A 23655-nucleotide genomic window follows, 5' to 3' on the forward strand; every position below is an offset into this window, starting at 1 on the left:
TGGCTGCGCTGCCCAGCATGTGGGATCTTATTTCCCTGACAAGGGATGGAACCCGCGGTCCCCCACATTGGAAGAGTGGAGTCTTAACCACTGGACCACCAGGGAAGTCTCAAGGCCTGATTCTTTTAGGGAGAATGCTGATGCTTTCAATGCTCATCTTGAATCACAAAGAGCATTCAATTTTAATCAAAATTATTTTCTACACCATCAAATATTAAGGGGTACGTTCACTTAAACACACCAAGTATAGGAGAGGGAAAGGATGAGTAAGCTGCACACAGGAAGTCAATATTTGGAACCCAATATTTAATTTTTTTTTTTTTAATGTGAAGACCACTGGCCAGAGGGGGGAAATGGTGTTTAATTTTCCATATATAATTTTCCACCACAGTGAGTGTGCCAGACTACGTCTTTGAATTCTTAGTAGGTCTTTGAAAGAGAGTATTAACAGATTCAAGAAGTAAACAACAACAACAAAATTCAGATTTGGAAAAAGAATAGGTATGTAAAAATACATCTCAAATGGGTCCAGGTAAGTCAGTAAGAAGCCTGGAGAGAGTACAAGTAAAATAAAAAGCCAGCACAGTTTCAGGGCTGAAGCTGTGAGAAAAATCACATCAGTTATTAAAGCAATCCTTTATTTGGCACTGGTCAGATCTAGCTGAGCTTCCCCTTTGGATTCCAAAGCGTGAAAAGGATGACAGAATCCAGATGATGGTCACAAAACATTCGTGTATACAGAAAACATTCTATAAGGAAAGGAATGTGGATCATCCAGTTTGATGGTAAAGAATTTAAAAAACAGAATCAAGATCCTCAAAATACATTCCACACATACTTATCAGATCTGTTATACTGTTTTGCCCAGAAGTTTCCGATTAGAGGGAGTGGTTTTAGTTTCTCTGAGGCGTGGCTCTGCTGGAGGCCTGGGTGCGGATGCGGGTAAGGGGAAAGGGCACTGGAGGAGTCTGGAGCCCTGCTCTCCAATCCTGGTCTCCCTGAGCTCTCCAGGCATCGCTGTCCAGCTAGTAGTCAGTGCTCAGGTGGGGTCACGCCCATCTAAGAACCAAGGAGCTGTGAAACACCATTTCCCCCCTCTGGGCAGTGGTCTTCACATTAAAAAAAAAAAAAAAAAGGCAAGGGTTCTCTCCTGTTACATGGCCTTATTTCCCAGGACATTTCCCTCCAGATTCTTTCTAGCCTTCCCTCAAAAGATTCTTATCACAGGAAGACTGATTAAATGTGACAAATTTAAAGGGGGGAAATTGCACACATATGCATTGTCTTTGGAAGCACTACGTGAAAACCATACATACGAAATCACTATTAAAGATGCCCTTGTCAATTCTGTATTCCAAAGAAGAAATGTAAAAACCATACTCACTGTTCCTTCATTTCTACATAGTCTTCTTCATCATGCTTTGCCAGGTCGGTTTCGCTAGCATCCTCAGTGTCTGTGTAAAAAATTAGGGAAGATTTGTTAAAATCGTAATTCGTAGAGTTGGTATCACCTGACACAGTGACACTTCACAAACTTCTATAAAATGAATTTATACTCAATGCAGGCCTGCGTGAAGCCATCAATGAAAAATATTACATCTAATTACTTCAGAAAAGAAAATGCCATTTCCAACTTGTACACAGCCAGATTCATCCAAAGAGCCTGCCTTTATCTGAAGTGCAGCCAGAGAACAGAGTGCATCAGACACAGGTGGTCACAGTCAAGGCTGCGACTTCAGAAGAAACAACACTGGCAGTTCAGTTAAAGGATATGTGGGTGTTAAGACTGGAAAACTACAGGCAGCAAGCCCTGCTCACTCCTCCTAAACAACCTAGTATGTACATTCTCTTCTGGTAAATGCCAGTTTGAACCCCTAAAGGATTTTACATCATATATACAAAGGAGAATCCAAAACAATTAAAGGAACTCTAATAACCGAAATATTTTCAAAGGGAGAGGGAAGAAGACAAGAAGATCAAACAGAAACTGTTTCAGAACACTTTAAACATTGGTTTTAATTTTTTTAACATCTTTATTGGAGTATAATTGCTTTAAAATGTTGTGTTACTTTCTGCTGTATAACAAAGTGAATCAGCTATATATATACATATATCCCCATATCCCCTCCCTCTTGTGTCTCCCTCCCACCCTCCCTATCCCACCCCTCTAGGTGGTCACAAAGCACCGAGCTGATCTCCCTGTGCTATGCGGCTGCTTCCCACTAGCTATCTATTTTACATTTGGTAGTGTATATATATCCATGCCACTCTCTCACTTCGTCCCAGCTTACCCTTCCCCCTCCCCGTGTCCTCAAGTCCATTCTCTACGTAAACATTGTTTTTAGAATAAGCAAACGGCTGGAGTGTCTACCTAACTTCAACAGCCCTACTTGAGGTGGGGGAACAAAAATCAATTTTTGCTTCACTACTCCCCCTTGTGGGCATTAAAAAACAGTACAAGTGATTCACATTCAAATTCTCTGGTTAAGCCTTGTCTTCAAATGTAGTTTAACCAGATTGTAATTCATTTCTTCAATTTCGTATCTTCACATACATATGACTTTTTTTTTTTTTTTTTTTTGCGGTACGCGGGCCTCTCACTGTTGTGGCCTCTCCCGTTGTGGAGCACAGGCTCCGGACTTGCAGGCTCAGCAGCCATGGCTCACGGGCCCAGCCGCTCCACGGCATGTGGGATCTTCCCGGACCGGGGCACGAACCCGTGTCCCCTGCATAGGCAGGCGGACTCCCAACCACTGTGCCACCAGGGAAGCCCACAGCTGACTTTTTAAAGGTTGTTGCAGACTCAATCCTCCACCTACCTTTCCCCCTCCTTCAGTGAAGAAGCCTACCCAGAGCAGTCACGTGCCAGCCAGCCACAGTACTTGGCACTTGGGGAACTGAGATGAATAAAACATACTCCTGATTCCAAACAGCTGGTCTAGCTTTTATTCCACGGCCCTATTTTGTTCACCCATATGTTCGTCTCTTTTTATCTCCTCTTTTCTTCTCTCTTGCCCTTTCGTGTTTCCTCATCTTTCTCCTCCTGCAGCCAGCTCCTTCCTCCATTCCAGTGTTCCTCAAACTTACCAAGCTTATAAAGCCCAGTTTGAAAAGCCAGGCTCTCAGAGGCAGTAATCATAATGTAAAGAGTGTGGAACTGAAAACACAACACCTGAGGACCATTAAGCAAATCCCTATCTCCCGCCCCCCAACCCCGTGCCTGTTTCCCCAATGGTGAAAACTGAATATTAGACCAAGGACCAAGCCACGTGCTTTACACCTGTATCTCATTTTATTATCGCACCTACGCTAGTAAGTAGGTACTACTGACAGCCTCACTGCAGTTGGCGAAACTGGGGCTCGGAAAGCTAAGTATTATAAATTGTCTAATATTAAGCTGGGTTCAGTGAGCCAAATTTACACCTAATTCGATTTGCCTGGTTCCAGCCCTCGTACTTTTAACCAACCTGTCCCGCACTGCCCAAAGTAGGGCTGACTTAAGCATTTCCCCGGGGTAGGGGGAGAGAGGCACCTTGGTAACTAGAAAGCTAAACCGGGCTTTGCTCTGAGCCTCTCAGGAACTAAATAGAGAAGAGTACTCCGTGGACCCAATGAATGGCTTTCTCATTCCAACCAGTGAAGACCTGAGGTTCAGAGACAGCTGGGGGAAGAGGGGCAGAATCTTAAAGGGAACTACAGCTCTGACAACAGCTTCTTAAGGCCCTTCTCCGCATAACTGTAGGGATAAAACGTCCTCAGGGCTTCGCCTTCCACAGCACCTGTCGGGATAACTTCCGGGAGCCGCGCTCCTCCCGGCGGCCCCTCCAGCCGCCCCCAAACCCCAGCGGTCGCCCCGCCCCTCTCCCAGGCAGCCCCACCCCCTCCCACTGCTGTCCCATCCCCGCCCGGGGTTGTCCGGCCCGCGGGAAAACGTACCTTCGTCCGACTCGCGGCCCCGGCAGCTGCGCTCGTCATCCTCGGCGCTCTCCAGCTCTTCGTCCTCCTCGGGGTAGTACTCCGGAGCCGGCGGCGCTCCAGCCGGGGCCGGAGCTGGAGCTAACAGCCCCGCAGCACTCATGTCGCCTCTGCCCGCAGCTGAGCGTGCCACCCGGGATCCGCGGCCGCGCGCCCTGCGGACTCCACGTCCGCGTAGCAGCGCCCGAGGGAGCCGCCAACTCGAAGAGCCGGAGCCGCGGCTACCCCTTCCCTGTCTTCGCCAAGCTCCGCCCCGCGCGCTCGCTCTCGGCAACGGGGACCTCGCGCCGGTGGCGACTTCCGGGTCGGGAGCTGCCCGAGGACCGCCTGACTCTGCTATCCTAGAGGGAGTAGAGAGGCCGCCTGACGCCCCCTTCGCCTTAACCCCATCTCCTTCATCGCCGTCTTTAAAATCCTCAACGGGTAGTGGAGAAAGGCGGAGACAGGCTCTCTGGAGTTAGGCAAATCCTTGGGTAGGCCCAACCGCGGCAAGGACCCCGAAGCTCAGAGGCCACTTTCGAAAACAGCCGCTAGGCGTCGCCTGGAGCCAAAGCTAAAGAGGTTTTTTTTTTTTTTTTTTAAGGGACTTGTGAGGCAGAAGATTTGAAGGGCTCTTGGCAGGTGGAGGTGGTCTCTTTAATTTAAACAGGTGAACGACATGAACCGTCCCATTTATAGGTCGGGAAACCTAGACATTTAGAGTTCGTGTAATCATCCCGAAGAAAAGGAGCGTGGCTCCTCCCCTGACTGATTAGAGCTTTATTAAGAACTAAAATAAAAACGAGGATGCTAATATTCCATCCTGGGGTCAGTAAAACTGTATTTTCCCAGTCGGTGGGAGTCCTTTCTTTTTGTGTAGGTTTGTTCAATACGGTATTATCCCGACTTTACAGATAAGAAAAGAGCTGTCAATTGCCTTTAAAAAAAAAAAAAGCGTCCAGGCTGCCTTGTTTAGACTCTCAGACCCAGGTCCTCTACAGTACAGCTGCCTCATATTTCTCAGAATATAAATTTTTTAAAAGGTGGTTTTCCCCAATCCAATAACTTGCTAACCAACTCTCAACTGAGCAAGTGGAACATTTGCCTGCAGAAAGTTAATTAGGCTCAGGAAAGGAAGGTGCTAGCTGGTAACTTGGAAAACAAGAGAGTTGAATATCTGCATGAATTAATTTGTGTGATTATCTCTGAGTAGAAGGGGACACGGTGTTATAAGCTTTGTTTAATGAACAAATTGAGGATGTCCTTTGTCTTGGTGTGTGTAGCAAGAAAAGGGATGGTTAATGGTTTGTCCAAAGTAACCCTACTCTTTACGTTGCACCCAAGTCTCCATAGAAAAAAAAAAGTAACGTACAAGCAGTAAACTTGAACACAGATGTAAAAGCCAGACTGGAACCCAGTATTCTCATTCTCAGATCCTTTGTGACCAAATTTATCTCTGAATTGGCCCCCACAGAGTCTCCTCAAAGTGAAAAAATATATTCTCATCCCGTTTATTTTAACATTTGTTATTTTCTACCTTGTTGTAATTAAAATCTTGCCTGTACTTGTGAGGGATTCTTCCTCCCAACAAAACTCAAGAATTTTCAGAATGGAATGCTGCAATGCTAAATAAGAGGCATTCTCATGGCTCCCTGTGGGTCCACCGTCAACATTCAAACTAGAATTTCAAAGCTGTCTCTTGTCCAAAGGATGAAGTTATTTTCTTTATGCTGTTAGGTCACGTCTAAATTATTTGTAATTGACTATCTTGACCAACTTGCGTTTCCATCAATAGCAATAATCATAGACCAAACCAAGCACCAACATTTTAAAAATGAGAGTTCATCAATACAATGATATATCGATTTTTTTAAAAAAGAGTTGATATCATTGCTAATTGGTTTCCTTTCAAGACACTGGCATTTTTATCTTGCTAACATTTTGTCTTCTTTTTAAAAAATATTCATTTATTTATTTGGTTGCACAGGGTCTTAGTTGCGGCACATGGGCTCCTTAGTTGTGGCATGTGAACTCTTAGTTGCAGCATGCACGTGGGATCTAGTTCCCTGACCAGGGATCTAGTTCCCTGACCAGGGATCGAACCTGGGCCCCCTCCTTGTGAGCATGGAGTCTTATCCACTGCGCCACCAGGGAAGTCCCACATCTTGTCTTCTTGGCTGCAAATAACATCTGTTAATGATCATGCATTTTTTTATATGACTAGACAGAACTGAATACTTGCGTTGTGAAAATCTACCCCATTTCTTCTGTCCATATTGCAACTGGTAGCATCAACACTCAGTAAAGGATGAGGACCTAGTCAAAAAAATTCTCTCATGACTTTAGTCTTACCCAACTTTTATAGTTGTCTAATATGATTTTGGACAGTCTGTAAAAATCAAGTTCCCTTAAAACCAAGTACCCTTTTTACCACCTTAAAATCACTCTACATCCCTTCCCAAAATGGCACTCAGTCACATCGCTCAGGAGACATCTACATCCAAATTCATTTTAGAGGAAGTACTGCCAGCACTCTTCTACAGGCCCTGTCTACATACCCTAACACTCAAATCTTAAAGGGGAGCATCTTAATTGGAATGGGTATGATTTTAAAACACTAGGAAAAACATGAATAGTGTTTAGAACACAAATTTTGTTAGCAGGAGTTAAAAAAGAGTTAATGATGGAAAGTTTTCTAAGAGCTAAGTCCTGCATACATCTGACAATGCTTAGGAACAAACTGTGTTCCTGAAGTGAAACAATGTCTTCACAAATTTCATAAACTTTAGGATTTAGGGGTGAAGGTAGCAGTTTTCAGTTTCCAGTATTGATTTAATCAACATATCCAGTTTCACAAAAAATATATAAAGAATGGCTCCGAGTTAACACCATGCACTTTCTCCCCTGGCAAGCTCCATCTTGCAGCTTGGATCAAGATGGGTCTCTGGTTATCACGAGTTGCACTTGGGTCAAAGTTCATTATACTTTGGCCACTAGTTCCCACAAAATCATTAAAATCATTTCCTGTGGCCCTGAAAAAGAATATGTTGAACAGGCTTACTGAAGCCTTGCTAAAGCTAACAAGGGTTCCCCTACCACACAGTTCCTGTTCCTACTTGTCAAAATGATTATCATAACCCACAAAGTGAGTATTTCTTAAGTTTTGTCCTTGTACCTATCAAAATGTGCCCCGTCAGTGTTGAGTGCCTGTGTGCTGAGTATGCATCTAGTACATAGATTTTTTTCCCCCAACAGCATCAAACTAACGTCTCTAGAACGCAGTGCAAGTAAGGGCAACTCCCTTGCCAAAGATATAAAAGACTTTAAATCCAGGAAATTTACAAGTCCTGAGTAAATAAATGCCATTATTAATTTGTGGTAGAATTACTTAGAAAGCTGTGCCAGGTCTAACGGGGGAATGGGGGCCTGAAAGGCTCTAACATGGTGGTCCCAGGGAGTCCCAGAGGGCCTCGGCCTCTGGGAGTCTCCCAAGAAAAGTAAAGGCTCAGTGGGGAGTGCCATGAACTTTGACCCCAACTCAGCACAAACAAGGCAGACCGCACCCGAGGCGGGCCAGTGGGTAACTGAAGTTGCAAGCTCTTCCGCATCTGAGGAAACCCCGCCCCGTCCCGCACCGCCCACCTTCAACTTCGCCAATCCTTGGGCGCCATCGACAGCTCGGTGTCCCAGGCACCTCCAATCAAGTACCTATATCCGGCCCCAGGTCTGCGCCCCACGATCAGGGAAGGTCAGTAGAGAGCCTATCGGAGCCTGTCTGGGGGCGTGGTCGGGGGCAGGGGGCGGGCGGGCTGGGACGGCGGGGCGGAGCGCGCTCGGCGCAATCGGGTGCGATTGGCCACCCCTGGCAGGAGCCGCACCTCGGACAGCAGCAGCGGCGGCCGCGGGAGGGTCCGTGTGGCTCCCGGTGGTGGCGGCGGCGGCTGTGGGGACCTGCGTGAGAGAGTGGGACCCGACGCGGAGACCGCGGGCGGAGGTTCCGCGCGGCCGGACCCGACACTCAACGACTGGACCCGGGGATCCACCGGGGAACAAGCGGCAGAAGAGCGACTCGGTAACAAGTGTGGGAGAGGAAGCGGCGGCGGCGACGCCGGGCCCGGGATGGTGACAGCAGGTCTGAGGTGAGAGCACCGGGGCGCGGAGAGGTGACAGAATGAGTCGGGGCGAGGGGACCCAGGGCGGAGTGGGGTCGGCGAGGACCCGAGTGAGGGGAGTTCCGGGAGTGGGTTTGACAGTCTGGACTGTGGAGAGGAGATCCCCAGAGGGGCCGGCCCCGCGGGTCTGAGAGGGAGACCCCGAGAGGACTTGGGACAGAGCGGGTGTGAAGGGAGGGGACCCCCAGAAGGACTGGAAAAGTGGGTCTGAAGGGGCACCCCCAGAGGAGCCAGGACAGTGGTTCTCAAGGGAGGGTACCCTGAAATGGGCAAGGACAGCGGCTCTCAGCGGCAAGGGGACCCCGAGAGGGCTTGGGACAGCAGGTGTGTTGGAGGACCCCGAGAGGGGCTGGAACAGCGACTGTGACGGGGGACCCCGCGGGGGCTGGGGACCCGGGTCTGAGCGGGGACCCGGGGGGCGTGCGGTGGAGGCGCGGCCCCGCCCCGCTTGGGTGAGAAGAGGGGGCCTGGGTCCGGGTCGCGGCGCCGGGTGAGTCGGGACAGCCGGCCTCCGCTCCCCGGGTGCACTCAGACGAGCTTCCTAAGGGCGGAGTGGGAGACGGGGGATCGCCTGAGCCCCCGTGACTCTGTGGGTGACTCTAAGGAAAGGGGATTATGTAATGAGACATCTTCTAGGAGAACGCGCAGGCTGGAGGGTCTGGCCGAAGCGCGGGGATCTTGGAAAGGGCAGGAGCGAGGGGCTGGGGACCTCTTCTCACTGGCCCCCTGGCTTCCCGTTTGTTTCTCCGAGTTGGGCTTGGATGCCTTGAAAGTGAGGGGCTTCCTGAACTCGATAGCTTCATCAGGATGAAAAAGTTGGAGAGGACTTCTTTAACTCACCGCAAACCGAGTGGAAAGGGAAAGGGACCCTTTTGGAGATGCAGGTTTTGGGTTAATTAGGCTGTTGATTTTGATAGACCCTGCCTTTTTCACTTCGGCTCAGCAGAGAGCTTAGAAAGTTTTTCAGGTTCGGCAGCACGTCCGTATCAGTGTTTACAATGCAGACTCAAAGGAACTATATACTAAGGTGGACTGTTTATCTTTGATGTGTTGGAAAGATAGTTGGAAGATCGAACTAAATTTTGAAAAGAGGTTTTGGAGTCGCCAAACTAACAGCACTTTCCAATTGGATTTCTAATTCTAAAAGCTACCAGGACTGAGTTTTAGACATAATTCCAGGACAGGCTAAGGATAGAGATAAGCCTATTTAAACCGGACACCGTACGCGCTGGTGGGAGGCAAGTGTGTGTCTATTAAAATGCTGAAACGAATAGTGGAAAGCGATAGGGGGTGGGAATTGGGGGGCAGCCTCCTACTTTGATGGATATGAAAATTAAACTAATGACCAGGCTAGTTGTTTGGAATACTTAGGATTGTTAATACCGCCCCGACTACTTCTCGAATGTTCTCTTGAATGCACACGCTTTGTTGCGGTTGCACACAGCAGTTTTGCATTTGAATGTTTTAACCTCTTTTTCTCTGTGTTGCTTCTCCTCACCCCGTATCGTTGCGACGAGCTTCTTTTTCATAGAAGCAGACTTAGAAAATGATGGTTTGGGGGAAATACTAGGGAATGTAATTATTCTATCATTTTGCAGTTATTTAGATATCTTCTTTGTTTCAGGTTTAGAATAATGTCTTATTGGAAGCCTTTGCCCATGTTCAGTAATGGGCAACTAAGAGGAAGAAAGGAATGCTGTACTGTTTTCCAAAGACATAATGTAGAAGGCTTACAGAGAACTGCCTATTTAAATCCAAGACAAAAATTACTGAAGACATCTTACATCAGGGTGATAATAAGTAGAGGGAATGTGTCATTTGAGGATTCTTATTTGATATTACCTGATGCAGAACAGTTTTTATATGGTTTCAGAGAGCATGGAGCTTGGTGTGGTTATGAAAATTCCACCAACTAGACGTCCTCCCCTAAGAAACAGAAGTTATGGAGGTGAGGGGAACAACACAAATACAAATTTAAAATATGAGACACTATATTTAAGATGTATTAAGTGTAACTTCTTTTACATTAAATTTATTTTTCCAGAACCCTAGGTAGAATTCAAGTAAAAGTAAGGTCAGCTAACTCAAGAGGGTTATTTACAAGGGGCATGTATTCCTTATGTAGGGCATGTAACCTAGGAGTTGGTATTTGGAAGGATTGGGAATCTCAGTAACAGTAATTCTGCAAAGTAATAGAAATGTTTAAATGTTTGAGCATATAAGCTCTTGCATCGTGCTTGTTAGCTCATTTCTGTCTGGTGCAAATGAAAAGTGTCATTGTAATAGAGTTTTTAGTGATAGGAAGGGTCTATAGTAACTATTCCCAGGGACAGGGGGTGGGGGTGGCGGGTAGGTTAGGAAGGTAGGAATTCTGTGGGAATTTATTTTCATTTGTTTCACAAAATAAAACTACACTTTGAGAAGCTATTAATATGTAAGTTAGTTACACCTATGCTCATTTTAACTCTTTTCTTTTCAATTGAAAGATATAATCAAAAGAAGAGTTAAGAAGGAGCCTTACACTTCCATATGAGCGGTTATAGCCACCGGAGAATGCAGGTTCTTTTTGGTGTAGCGTTCTTAAACTATCCTTAGTCTTAGTTTAGCAGGATGCAAGTAGTGCCCAGTAAATACAATAACCCACTTTATACTTTCTTTACCACTTGAGTCATATACAGTCAAACCATTGTAATCTCAGAGTCTACCTTGATATCTAATTTGGTTTAATGTTTAAGCCAACCTGAATAAAAGTTCTCATTGCTTGTCAGTGTTCATACTTGTTGGCTTCAGTGGTATGAGAGAATGAATGAAAACTAACTATTGGTACTTTAGAGTCTGTTTATTTAGAGTTTATTTTAGAGCCATTAAAAGCATCTTTCCTTTATAGTCTTTTCTTCCACTCTTTGTTTCTTCCCTCCCCCTAAAAAGAAAGCACACTGACAGACAGACAGAGGGAAAGCTTCCATCGAAAAGTGCTTTGTGACTGTCCTAAGAGAAAACTTCTTTTCAATCTTCAGTGAGAGAGTCCCCTCAATCAGAGAGGATAGTTTTGAATTAGTAACTTTGAGTTATGGGATAATGTACAGTTTAGTTTTGTGATTATTTAATTATAACATCCATTTAATTGGTTACTTTGTCATTTGTAAGGATACATTAAAAGTTTGTTACTATTCTTAAACTCAGAGTGACCTTAGTAAAAAAAATTTAATGTCTAACTAATTATGGATTAGATGTGTTGAATATATGGGCCAAAACGTGATGTAAGTCATTTACAAGCTATGGGCAACCAAGTTAAAAACAAGTATTCAGAATTTTTATGATAGTAGGAATTAAATTGATAAATTTTATCATTCCAGGTACATGTTATTAAAGTTACCTAAATACTTTCTTTTTTTTTTTTTTTTTTTTTGCGGTACGCGGGCCTCTCACTGTTGTGGCCTCTCCCGTTGCGGAGCACAGGCTCTGGACTCGCAGGCTCAGCGGCCATGGCTCACGGGCCCAGCCGCTCCGCAGCATGCGGGATCCTCCCGGACCGGGGCATGAACCCCTGTCCCCTGCATCGGCAGACAGACCCCCAACCACTGCGCCACCAGGGAAGCCCTACCTAAATACTTTATAAATCAACCTAATGCATTTTTTTCTGCCTGACCTGAGATTTGTTAGAGACATTGGAGTATATTTAAAGTCTGTGTAAATTATTTCTATTTTACAACAGAATGACATAGGAGTCAGTTTTTTGATTTAACACAGATCTGCTCCTAACCATGGTCTGTCTCACAAATACACGTTTATCACCCCCAGAGTGAGTGAGAAAAGGAAGATGCCTTGGAATAAACATTTTACACCTAGCAAAACCTACTCCCATGTGGCCCATGTGGCTTTAGCTCCTAACCCTAGGAACTGACATACTGGTGTCTAATGTTTGGGGCCCTTTCACCTCACCCCTGGCCTCAGTGAAAATGATGGATACCAAAATCAACCCCATATTTGTTATGCTTATTATTTTAGTCAATTATCAAAGTACTCATTGGAAGACTTCAATTTTACTTCTTTCCACTATTTTTGATGGACAACGGGATAACCTTTTATTTCCAAATCAAACTAGGACTCTGCAGTATTTATTTTTATATGTGTCACTTTCTGTCTAGTAACACTGGCTTTGGTCCATAGCAATCAAGGCTTATGACAATTCAAATACATTTTATTTACCCATTACAATAGATGGCACTAATCAAGGAAGAATGCTCTTAAATAAAGTAATAACCTCATTAGTCTTGGGAGTAGGCACACAAAACAGAATTGGAGTTCATGGCCAATTTTCCATTCTATTCTGAACATTAGCCTTTACTTTTTGAAGACTTTGTGTGTAAATACACAAATATTTCCCCAAACCACATAAATATAGTTTTTAGCTGATCTGGGTCAAGACTTAATAGCAGAGATACAAAATTACATTATGCTTCACGTACCTTTATGCGTCCCGTGTCTCTTGTGAAAATTTCTCTTCTGTCACTGTATACCAGTTCCTTGTTTACATGTGTTTTTCTTTCACCAATTTGTGAGCACGTTGAGGTTAGAGATGGTCTTGATCATCTTTGCATCCCCACGCCAAGTATAGTACCAGGCACAGAGTATGAAGGATGCTCACTAGATGTCAACTGAATGAGTGAATGAATTAATAATCAGTAAATTAGTAGATTATATTTATGTTCACATTTAGTTTCTTTTTTTTTAGAATTTTATTTAATTTTTATACAGCAGGTTCTTATTAGTCATCAATTTTATACACATCAGTGTATACATGTCAATCCCAATCGCCCAGTTCATCACACCACCACACCCACCCCCACACAGCTTTCCCCTCTTGGTGTCCATATGTTTGTCCTCTACATCTGTGTCTCGATTTCTGCCCTGCAAACCGGTTCATCTGTACCATTTTTCTAGGTTCCAAATATATGCGTTAACATACGATATTGGTTTTTCTCTTTCTGACTTCACTCTGTATGACAGTCTCTAGATCCATCCACGTCTCAACAAATAACCCAATTTCGTTCCCTTTTATGGCTGAGTAATATTCCATTGTATATAAGTACCACAACTTCTTTATCCATTCGTCTGTTGATGGGCACTTAGGTTGCTTCCATGACCTAGCTGTTGTAAATAGTGCTGCAGTGAACATTACGGTGCATGTGTCTTTTTGAATTATGGTTTTCTCTGGGTATACGCCCAATAGTGGGCTTGCTGGATCATATGGTAATTCTATTTTTAGTTTTTTAAGGAACCTCCATACTGTTCTCCATAGTGGCTGTATCAATTTACATTCCCACCAACAGTGTAAGAGGGTTCCCATTTCTCCACACCCTCTCCAGTATTTGTTGTTTGTAGATTTTCTGATGATGCCCGTTCGGACTGGTGTGAGGTGATACCTCATTGTAGTTTTGATTTGCATTTCTCTAATAATTAGTGATACTGAGCAGCTTTTCATGTGCTTCTTGGCCATCTATATGTCTTCTTTGGAGAAATGTCTATTTAGGTCTTCTGCCCATTTTTGGATTGGGTTGTTTGTTTTTTTAATATTGAGCTGCATGAGCTGTTTATATATTTTGGAGATTAATCCTTTGTCCATTGATTTGTTTGCAAATATTTTCTCCCATTCTGAGGGTTGTCTTTTTGTCTTGTTTATGGTTTCCTTTGCTGTGCAAAAGCTTTGAAGTTTCATTAGGTCCCATTTGTTTATTTTTGTTTCTATTTCCATTACTCTAGGAGGTAGATCAAAAAAGATCTTACTGTAATTTATGTCAAAGAGTGTTCTGCCTATGTTTTCCTCTGAGAGTTTTATACTGTCCGGTCTTACATTTAGGTCTCTAATCCATTTTAGGTTTATTTTTGTGTATGGTGTTAGGGAGTGTTCTAATTTCATTCTTTTACATGTAGCTGTCCTGTTTTCCCAGCACCACTTATTGAAGAGACTGTCTTTTCTCCATTATGTATCCTTGTCCGCTTTGTCATAGATTAGCTGACCATAGGTGTGTGGGTTTATCTCTGGGCTTTCTATCTTGTTCCATTGATCTATATTTCTGTTTTTTGTGCCAGTACCGTATTGTCTTCATTACTGTAGCTTTGTAGTATAGTCTGAAGTCAGGGGATCTGATTCCTCCAGCTCTGCTTTTTTCCCTCAAGACTGCTTTGGCTCTTCGGGGTCTTTTGTATCTCCATAAATATTTTAAGTTTTGGGGGTTTTTTTGGTTCTAGTTCTGTAAAAAATGCCATTGGTGGGCTTCCCTGGTGGTGCAGTGGTTGAGAGTCCGCCTGCCAATGCAGGGGACACAGGTTCGTGCCCCAGTCTGGGAAGATCCCACATGCCATGGAGCGTCTGGGCCCGTGAACCATGGCCACTGAGCCTGCGCGTCCGGAGCCTGTGCTCCACAACAGGAGAGGCCACAACAGTGAAAGGCCCGTGTACCACAAAAAAAAAAAAAAAAAATGCCATTGGTAATTTGATAGGGATTGCATTGAATCTGTAGATTGCTTTGAGTAGTATAATTGTTTTCACAATGTTGATTCTTCCAATCCAAGAACAAGAACATGGTGTATCTCTCCATCTGTTGATATCATCTTAATTTCTTTCATCAGTGTCTTATAGTTTTCTGCATACAGGTTTTTTGACTCCCTAGGTAGGTTTATTCGTAGGTATTTTATTCTTTTTGTTGCAGTGGTAAATGGGTGTGTTTCCTTAATTTCTCTTTCAGATTTTTCATCATTAGTATATAGGAATGCAAGAGATTTCTGTGCATTAATTTTGTATCCTACAACTTTACCAAGTTCATTGATTAACTCTAGTAGTTTTCTGGTGGCATCTTTAGGATTCTCTATGTATAGTATCATGTCATTTGCAAACAGTGACAGTTTTACTTCTTCTTTTCCAATTTGTATTCCTTTTATTTCTTTTTCTCCTCTGATTGCCATGGCTAGGAGTTCCAAAACTACCTTGAATAATAGTGGTGAGAGTGGACATCCTTGTCTTGTTCCTGATCTTAGAGGAAATGCTTTCAGTTTTTCACCACTGAGAATGATGTTTGCTGTGGGTTTCTCGTATATGGCCTTTATTATGTTGAGGTAGGTTCCCTCTATGCCCACTTTCTGGAGAGCTTTCATCATAAATGGGTGTTGAATTTTGTCAAAAGCTTTTTCTGCATCTATTGAGATGATCATATGGTTTTTATTCTTCAATTTGTTAGTATGGTGTATCACATTGTTTGATTTGTGTATATTGAAGAATCCTTGCATCCCTGGGATAAATCCCACTTGGTCATGGTGTATGATCCTTTTAATGTGTTGTTGGATTCTGTTTGATAGTATTTTGTTGAGGATTTTTGCATCTATATTCATCAGTGATATTGGTCTGTAATATTCATTTTTTGTAGTATCTTTGTCTGGTTTTGGTATCAGGGTGATGGTGGCCTCATAGAATGAGTTTGGGAGTGTTCCTTCCTCTGCAGTTTTTTGGAAGAGTTTGAGAAGGATGGGTGTTAGCTCTTCTCTAAATGTTTGACAGAATTGTCCTGTGAAGCCATCTGGTCCTGGACTTTTGTTTGTTGGAAGATTTTTAATCACAGTTTCAATTTCATTACTTGTGATTGGTCTGTTCATATTTTCTATTACTTCCTGGTTCCGTCTTGGAAGGTTATACTTTTCTAAGAATTTGTCCATTTCTTCCAGGTTGTCCATTTTATTGGCATTCTGTTGCTTGTAGTAGTCTCTTAGGATGCTTTGTATTTCTGCAGTGTCTGTTGTAACTTCTCCTTTTTCATTTCCAATTTTATTGATTTGAGTCCTCTCCCTCTTTTTCTTGATGAGTCTGGCTAATGGTTTATCAATTTTGTTTACCTTCTCAAAGAACCAGCTTTTAGTTTTATTGATCTTTGCTATTGTTTTCTTTGTTTGTATTTCATTTATTTCTGCTCTGATCTTTGTTGTTTCTTTCCTTCTGCTAACTTTGGGTTTTGTTTGTTCTTCTTTCTCTAGTTCCTTTAGGTGTAAGGTTAGATTGTTTATTTGAGATTTTTCTTGTTTCTTGAGGTAGGCTTGTATAGCTATAAACTTCCTTCTTAGAACTGCTTTTGCTGCATCCCATAGGTTTTGGATTTTCGTGTTTTCATTGTCATTTTTCTCTAGGTATTTTTTGATTTCTTCAGTAATCTGTTGGTTATTTAGTAACGTATTGTTTAGCCTCCATGTGTTTGTGTTTTTCACATTTTTTTCCCTATAATTGATTTCCAATCTCATCATTGTGGTCAGAATAAATGCCTGATATGATTTTAATTTTCTTAAATTTACTGAGTCTTGATTTGTGACCCAAGATGTTATCTATCCTGGAGAATGTTCCGTGCGCACTTGAGAAGAAAGTGTAATCTGCTGTTTTTGGATGGAATGTCCTATAAATATCAATTAAATCTATCTGGTCTATTGTGTCATTTAAAGATTCTGTTTCCTTATTTATTTTCATGTTGGATGATCTGTCCACTGGTGTAAGTGAAGTGTTAAAGTCCCCCACTATCATTGTTTTATTCTGAATTTCCTCTTTTATAGCTGTTAGTAGTTGCCTTCTGTATTGAGGTGCTCCTATGTTGGGTGCTTATATATTTATAATTGTTATATCTTTTCTTGGATTGATCCCTTAATCATTATGTAGTGTCCTCCCTTGACTCTTATAATATTCTTTATTTTAAAGTCTATTTTATCTGATATGAGTATTGCTACTCCAGCTTTCTTTTGATTTCCATTTGCATGGAATATCTTTTTCCATCTCCTCACTTTCAGTCTGTATGTGTCCCTAGGTCTGAAGTGGGTCTCTTATAGACAGCATATATATGGGTCTTGTTTTTGTATCCATTCAGCAAGCCTGTGTCTTTTGGTTGGAGTATTTAATCCATTCACGTTTAAGGTAATTGTCGATGTGTATGTTCCTATTACCATTTTCTTAATTGTTTTGGGTTTGTTTTTGTAGGTCCTTTTCTTCTCTTGTGTTTCCTACTTAGAGAAGTTCCTTTAGCATTTGTTGTAGAGCTGGTTTGGTGGTGCTGAATTCTCTTAGCTTTTGCTTCTCTGTAAAGCTTTTGATTTCTCCATCGAATCTGAATGAGATCCTTGCCCAGCAGAGTAATCTTGGTTGTGGGTTCTTCCCTTTCATCACTTTAAGTATATCATGCCACTCCCTTCTGGCCTGTAGAGTTTCTGCTGAGAAATCAGCTGTTAACCTTATGGGAATTCCCTTGCATGTTATTTGTCGTTTTCCCTTGCTGCTTTCAATAATTTTTCTTTGTCTTTAACTTTTGCCAGTTTTATTATTATGTGTCTTGACGTGTTTCTCCTTGGGTTTATCCTTTATGGGACTCTCTGAGCTTCCTGGACTTGGGTGGCTATTTCCTTTCCCATGTTAGGGAAGTTTTTGACTATAATCTCTTCAAATATTTTCTCAGGTCCTTTCTCACTCTCTTCTCCTCCTGGGACCCCTATAATGCGAATGTTGTTGCATTTAATGTTGTCCCAGAGGTCTCTTAGGCTGTCTTCATTTCATTTCATTCTTTTTATTCTGTTCTTCAGCAGTGAATTCCACCATTGTGTCTTTCAGGTCACTTATCCATTCTTCTGCCTCAGTTATTCTGCTGTTGATTCCTTCTAGTGTATTTTTCATTCCAGTTATTGTATTGTTCATCTCTGTTTCTTTGTTCTTTAATTCTTCTAGGTCTTTGTTAAACATCTCTTGTATCTTCTCGATCTTTGCCTCCATTCTTTTTCCGAGGTCCTGGATCATCTTCACTATCATTATTCTGAATTCTTCTTCTGGAAGGTTGCCTATCTCCACTTCATTTAGTTGTTTTTCTGGGGTTTTAGCTTGTTCCTTCATCTGGTACATAGCCTTCTGCCTTTTCATCTTGTGTATCTTTCTGTGAATGTGGTTTTTGTTCCACAGGCTGCAGGATTGTAGTTCTTCTTGCTTCTGCTGTCTGCCCTCTGGTGGATGAGGCTATCTAAGAGGTTTGTGCAAGTTTCCTGATGGGAGGCACTGATGTTGGGTAGGGCTGGGTGTTGCTCTGGTGGGCAGAGCTCAGTAAAACTTTAATCCACTTGACTGATGATGGGGTGGGCTGGGTTCCCTCCCTGTTGGTTGTTTGGCCTGAGGCAACCCAACACTGCTGCCTACCTGCGGTCTTTGGTGGTGCTAATGGCGGATTCTTGGAGGGCTCACGCCAAGGAGTACTTCTGAGAACTGCTGCTGCCAGTGTCCTTGTCCTCAGGGTGAGCCACAGCCACCCACCGCCTCTGCAGGAGACCCTCCAACCCTAGCAGGTAGGTCTGGTTCAGTCTCCCCTGGGGTCACTGCTCCTTCCCCTGGGTCCCGATGTGCACACTACTTTGTATGTGCCCTCCAAGAGCAGAGTCTGTTTCCCCCAGTCCTGTCAGAGTACTGCAATCAAATCCCTCTAGCCTTCAAAGTCTGATTCTCTAGGAATTCCTCCTCCCGTTGCCAGACCCCCAGGTTGGGAAGCCTGACATGGGGCTCAGAACCTTCACTCCAGTGGGTCGGCTTCTGTGGTATAAATGTTCTCCAGTTTGTGAGTCACCCACCCAGCAGTTATGGGATTTGATTTTATTGTGATTGTGCCCCTCCTACCGTCTCATTGTGGCTTCTCCTTTGTCTTTGGATGTGGGGTATCTTTTTTGGTGAGTTCAAGTGTCTTCCTGTCAATGATTGTTCAGCAGTTAGTTGTGATTCTGGTGTTCTTGCAAGAGGGAGTGAGAGCACGTCCTTCTACTCTGCCATCTTGGTTCAGGCTCCCCACGCTTAGTTTCTTATCTTCACTGAGGGCTTTTAGTACATCAGAAGGGTGTTAAAATAGTGATTCTGTTGGAACACAAGAACAAATGTTAGCATTATTTATCTGCCATGTAAGAAACAGCATGATAGTGTGAATTGGAAAGAGAAAGGGCCTCAGACTCAGAGAGACCTAGGCACCTATTTTCGCTTTGTCACTATGCCAGCTGGCTTACCCTTGTTAAGTTACTTAAGTCTTTAAAGCTGTCAATTCTCTCATCTATAAAATAAGAATACAGAACTCACAAGATTCTTATAAGGAATAAATGAAGCAATTTATGTAAAGCACCAAATGCAGTGATAAATGCATAGGAAGCGTTTAATAAGTGGTAGCTGCTTATTATTTTAATCACTTGAAACAATTTTTTAGTGCTGTTTTTTGCTTTACTCTCAGTATCTAATCACTTGCTGAATCCTACAGCTCCTGGCTCCAAAAAGAATAATTAAGAGATTCATACATAGGGAAACTGAGCCTCAGGGTGAGTGACTTCCCAAGGCCATACAGACAGAGATAAACTTGACCACTGTGGCCTAGATCTGTTTTTTCAACTGAAGACACTTTTTACTTTATACCTCTTAAAGGTCCAAGAAAGAGCTAATGAGAGCCCTAATAATGGGCTAGGGAAGGACTGTGACAATTTTCCAGCCTCCTTCTTTTTCGTCCTTCCTATATACACTGTTGCTCTCTTATTTCCCCCTAGGGTACAGCTGTGATTTTGTCACTCCTGTGTTCAAAACCTTTAATACCCCTTGGCCTACTAAATTCAGTACAGATTTATCAACCTGTTTGGGGGCTTTGGGATTCCTAGAGCCCCATAATCTATCTATACCTGTATCTATATATCTATGTCTGTCTCCTGTGCCCCGGCCAGAACAGCCTGCTTACAGTTAACCACTTACTGATTTGCCACCTTCAGGCGTTTATTCCTGCCATTTCTTTTCCCTAGAATGCCTTTCCTGTTCCTCATACTTCAGACCTCCTTTTTTTTTGGCTGTGCTGCGTGGCTCGCATGATCTTAGTTCCCTAACCAGGGGTGGAACCCAGGCCCTGGCAGTGAGAGTGCCAAGTCCTAACCACTGGACTGCCAGGGATTCCCCAGACCTACTTTTAATGCCATCTTTCTTGGGCCCTTCTCTGATCATCTTTTTTGCTACTCTCTCCTTTAAATTCCCTAAGTACTTTCTTTGTGTATTTTCTTATTACACTAATATTCTCTGTGATCATACATTATAGGGTTTGTATTTGTCTGATTCTTCCTAAATGTCCATCTTCTTGATTTTAAAAGGACGGTGTCTTACACATCTAACCAAGCGTCTTGTAACTAGTATCTGTTCAATAAATATTTGTCGAATCGTGTTAAATTTAAACACTTGTTTTAGGTTCAAAAATAATGTTTAAATATAATTATTGCTACCAGTGAAGATAACGGATAGTTCTTAAGTGAAGAACTTACTTCTGACCCTGACAGTTGATAAATTGATGCCACTGGTAGCAAGTATTTGGAAACTTGTATGTCCACATTCAGCATGATAATATTCCCTGAAGTGGCCTTTGAGTGTTGGGGATTTGTTGTTTTGTTTCCTTAAGTGATGTTTTTATCTGTAAGGAATGGGTTCCAACTTCAGGTCTTTGGACGTCTGTTTACCTTCCTCCAGGTATTAGGAACAAGTGAAATAAGATTTTCGGTCATTTGCAACAGAACGTGGTGTTCAGTTGAGTCAGAGATGGAGGCTGGGAGAGCTCTATTACCCTGGTCTTCCAAAGGGCAGTTCCTTACTTTGTGATACAAGCAACTTGCAACTGTGAACAAATAAGCTTATTATCCTTATCTTTCATATTGTATTCTTCTCCATATTGGGGAGAGGACACCATTCTGACACACCAGGTATTTTATTTATGTCTTCGTTTGTCTTATATCCCTACACTAGAATTTGGACTCCATGAGAGCAGAGATTTTTTTTATTCATTGCTGTCTCCCCAACTCATAAAACAGTGCCTACCTAGCATGTAGTAGTTGCTCAATAGAGATTTATTGACTGACTAAATAGATGAATTTGGCTCTGGGAATTCCTCCAATATGTTGGCTAAAAAGAAGGTTTCGTTATTTGAAACATAGGAAGTAAAATCCTAAGGAAATAAAGCATGTCTGGGAAGAGTAGAGTTTATCTGTGTATTTTATTCTCTGGGCTTTACTTTTTTTTTTTTGGAGCAGGCTTGAATTTAGTGTATTTTTGTTATATTGAATACAAATAAAAGCCATTCCTACCACGACATCATACATCCAATATGACTGTGTCCCAGTCTGGCTACAGTCAAAGAAAGCTATGTTCATTGTAATAAAATCTAATGGAAGCTGCTAAAATGGCCCTTAGGCGGTAAAGGCTTGTAAGACCAAAATTATAACAAAATTCAGTACAGGGGCATTATCCCATTAAAAGCACTTCACTTGTTTTTCTTATATCCTGATATTAACCCTGAAAATTGGTCAAATCAAGCTCCTGATGTTAATTTGAGGTTATCAGTTTTCTGCATGTACAAGTAATTGGGTTTGAAATGTGTTTTAAGCTTGAATTAAAAGAACTTAGTCATTGGTGACTCATGGTGAGAAGTTTTTCCTTTTCCCTGCTGGAACATATGCCGCTGCCTCCAACCTGGCATTTTGCAAACATTGAAAACATAAAGAATTCTGATTTTATGTACTAGGTTCTGGAAAAATTCTTTTAACTTTAAGGTAGCGTGGCCTTAATTACAGTGCTTTTTAGTAATAAGCACTACAATCGACCTTCCAAATTTCCATACAAATTTCTTTAGTCTCTGCCTTTATGGAAGTTTTCTCATTACATATGAAATAGTCAAAAGTCTACTACATGGTGTATGAATGACCACAGGGACTTTGTTTTGTTCATTACTGTGTTCCTAAGAGCTTAGAACAGAGCTCTGCACAGAGAAAGCAACTAATACGTATTTGTTGAGTGAAGTCACATACCTTCCTAATAACAGTGCATCTTAGAAAAATCATGAAAGTATTGACATAAATTTTCTCCAGCCCTTTTGAATTAGGTAATTACCAATTCACAATCAACCTAATTTGGGAGGCTCTTGGTGTTAGCCCAAGGTAGTTCTGCCCTAATAGTTCTCAGCATTGATTGTGCCAACCTGAAATCTCCTTCAGTGGTTCAGTTACCAAAGGAAGGGTGAATCGGCAACACCCATAGGCAGTTGCACCTGTGGGAACCGATGGGCGTCATAACAGGAAATACTTCAACTTGCAATACCGATAGTAATGAACAGCGCCCAGGTCCCGCTGTTTTTATCTGCAGTTCCTTTTTTTAGGATTGTACAAGGTTTTCTTTGAGTTTTGTTTAATATAAGTTTAGAAGAGAATTAACTTTAAATGTGAAAATTAAAATGTGAAAGGTTACTGGCATTTTCTTCATTATCAAGGAATTGGTAAGGTGTCCTCCTTTAAGTAAGTTCTTTCTTTACCTTCTATTGTTGTGTCCCCTGAAACCTCACTCTGGCACACAGGAAAGGGGGAGATGCAGCGTACGTAAATGTGCAATAACTAAAACTTAAGCTGATACTATCCATAATAACAGCCAGTTCTGATATTTACATGATACCATAACGGTAGGCATTGATAGAATTTCATAAATTTAACTGTAAGATTTGTTTAGCTTGAGCCAGTTTTCCTCTGTTGTAGGGACTGGAGGAAAAGAATCAGGAAAAGTTCTTTACAAAATGTCGAAATGTAAAACTGTATAAAATGCTGTTGGCGTTAACTGTGTGACGAGGAAGTATTCTCTGTAAGCCTCATTTATAAAACTGTGTCTATAATAACTTCCTTTCTCAGGATGAAGGTGCTGATAGCATGGTCTTGTTCTTATGACTTAAGTGTAGTTCAGTTTTATCTTTCCTAAGTGAATAAGAGGCAGCCTTTTAAAGAAAGCCATCTCCGGGGCAATTTTAACTGATTGCTGTAGCTAAATAAAGAATTTTTAAAGTCTTTAGTATGTTGGATTGGGAATGTAGGACAGGCATTTGAGAAGATCTACTGAGAGTAAGCTTGGTGTTTTGTTTTACATTTAATGTTTTATTGTAAATATGGTTTCTGTCTAAACATAGCTAATAAACTCTGTTGAGTTTCATGTGAATATTTATGGCCTTAGCTCAAAGTCCAGCTGAGAGTAATCAACCTCAAAAGTCACTGGATTCATATGCTCTATTTATTTTAATTCGTAGTTTGATATTCTACAAATAAATATTAGTGGGAATTTTTTTCAAAGTGTTTGATTTTTCCTTACTCCTAGGTAAGTAAGGTAAATACTGAGCCACAAATAAAACATCAAAATCTTGCCAGAAGAGTCTTTTAAACAAAAATTTTAAATATATTTAAGGACATCTTTATTAAATGGATGCAGTTTATGGTAATGAATTATATTATTACTGTAAGACAGTATTTCAGAATTAAGCTACTCAAAATGGCACACTATTCATCCTGGAGATCTTAAAAAATAACAAGGCCACTTCCTATTTTTCTTCTTTTACAGAAAGGGATAAAAGGAAAGCAGAACAGTTTTTTTTTTTTTTTGGTTTTTTGTTTGTTTTTAATGTAATACCACATTTAGAGGCAGAAAAGTCAGAAGATTTGA

The 23655-nt window shown here is 42.0% G+C and overlaps 2 protein-coding genes across 5 annotated transcripts in view; one reads left to right on the forward strand and one right to left on the reverse strand.

Moving 5' to 3' along the window:
* Positions 1 to 4234, reverse strand: part of SUDS3 (SDS3 homolog, SIN3A corepressor complex component) — a 291148-nt gene extending 286914 nt beyond the window's left edge. For all 3 annotated transcript variants that reach the window (XM_060028081.1, XM_060028080.1, XM_060028079.1), the window contains exons 1-2: positions 3937 to 4234; positions 1385 to 1454 (exon numbers count right to left, since the gene is read on the reverse strand). In XM_060028081.1, coding sequence (XP_059884064.1) covers positions 1385 to 1454; positions 3937 to 4078 — 212 coding nt within the window. In that variant the 5' untranslated portion in view covers positions 4079 to 4234. The remainder of the gene's footprint in view (positions 1 to 1384; positions 1455 to 3936) is intronic.
* Positions 4235 to 7840: 3606 nt separating this feature from the next.
* The window catches only part of TAOK3 (TAO kinase 3), a 187106-nt gene continuing 171291 nt past the window's right edge, over positions 7841 to 23655 (forward strand). For both annotated transcript variants that reach the window (XM_060028083.1, XM_060028084.1), the window contains exon 1: positions 7841 to 8093. The gene's annotated coding sequence lies outside the window, so the exon portion shown is untranslated. The remainder of the gene's footprint in view (positions 8094 to 23655) is intronic.

This window comes from Delphinus delphis, chromosome 13 (genome assembly GCF_949987515.2).
Source record: "Delphinus delphis chromosome 13, mDelDel1.2, whole genome shotgun sequence".
Classification (NCBI taxonomy): domain Eukaryota; kingdom Metazoa; phylum Chordata; class Mammalia; order Artiodactyla; family Delphinidae; genus Delphinus; species Delphinus delphis.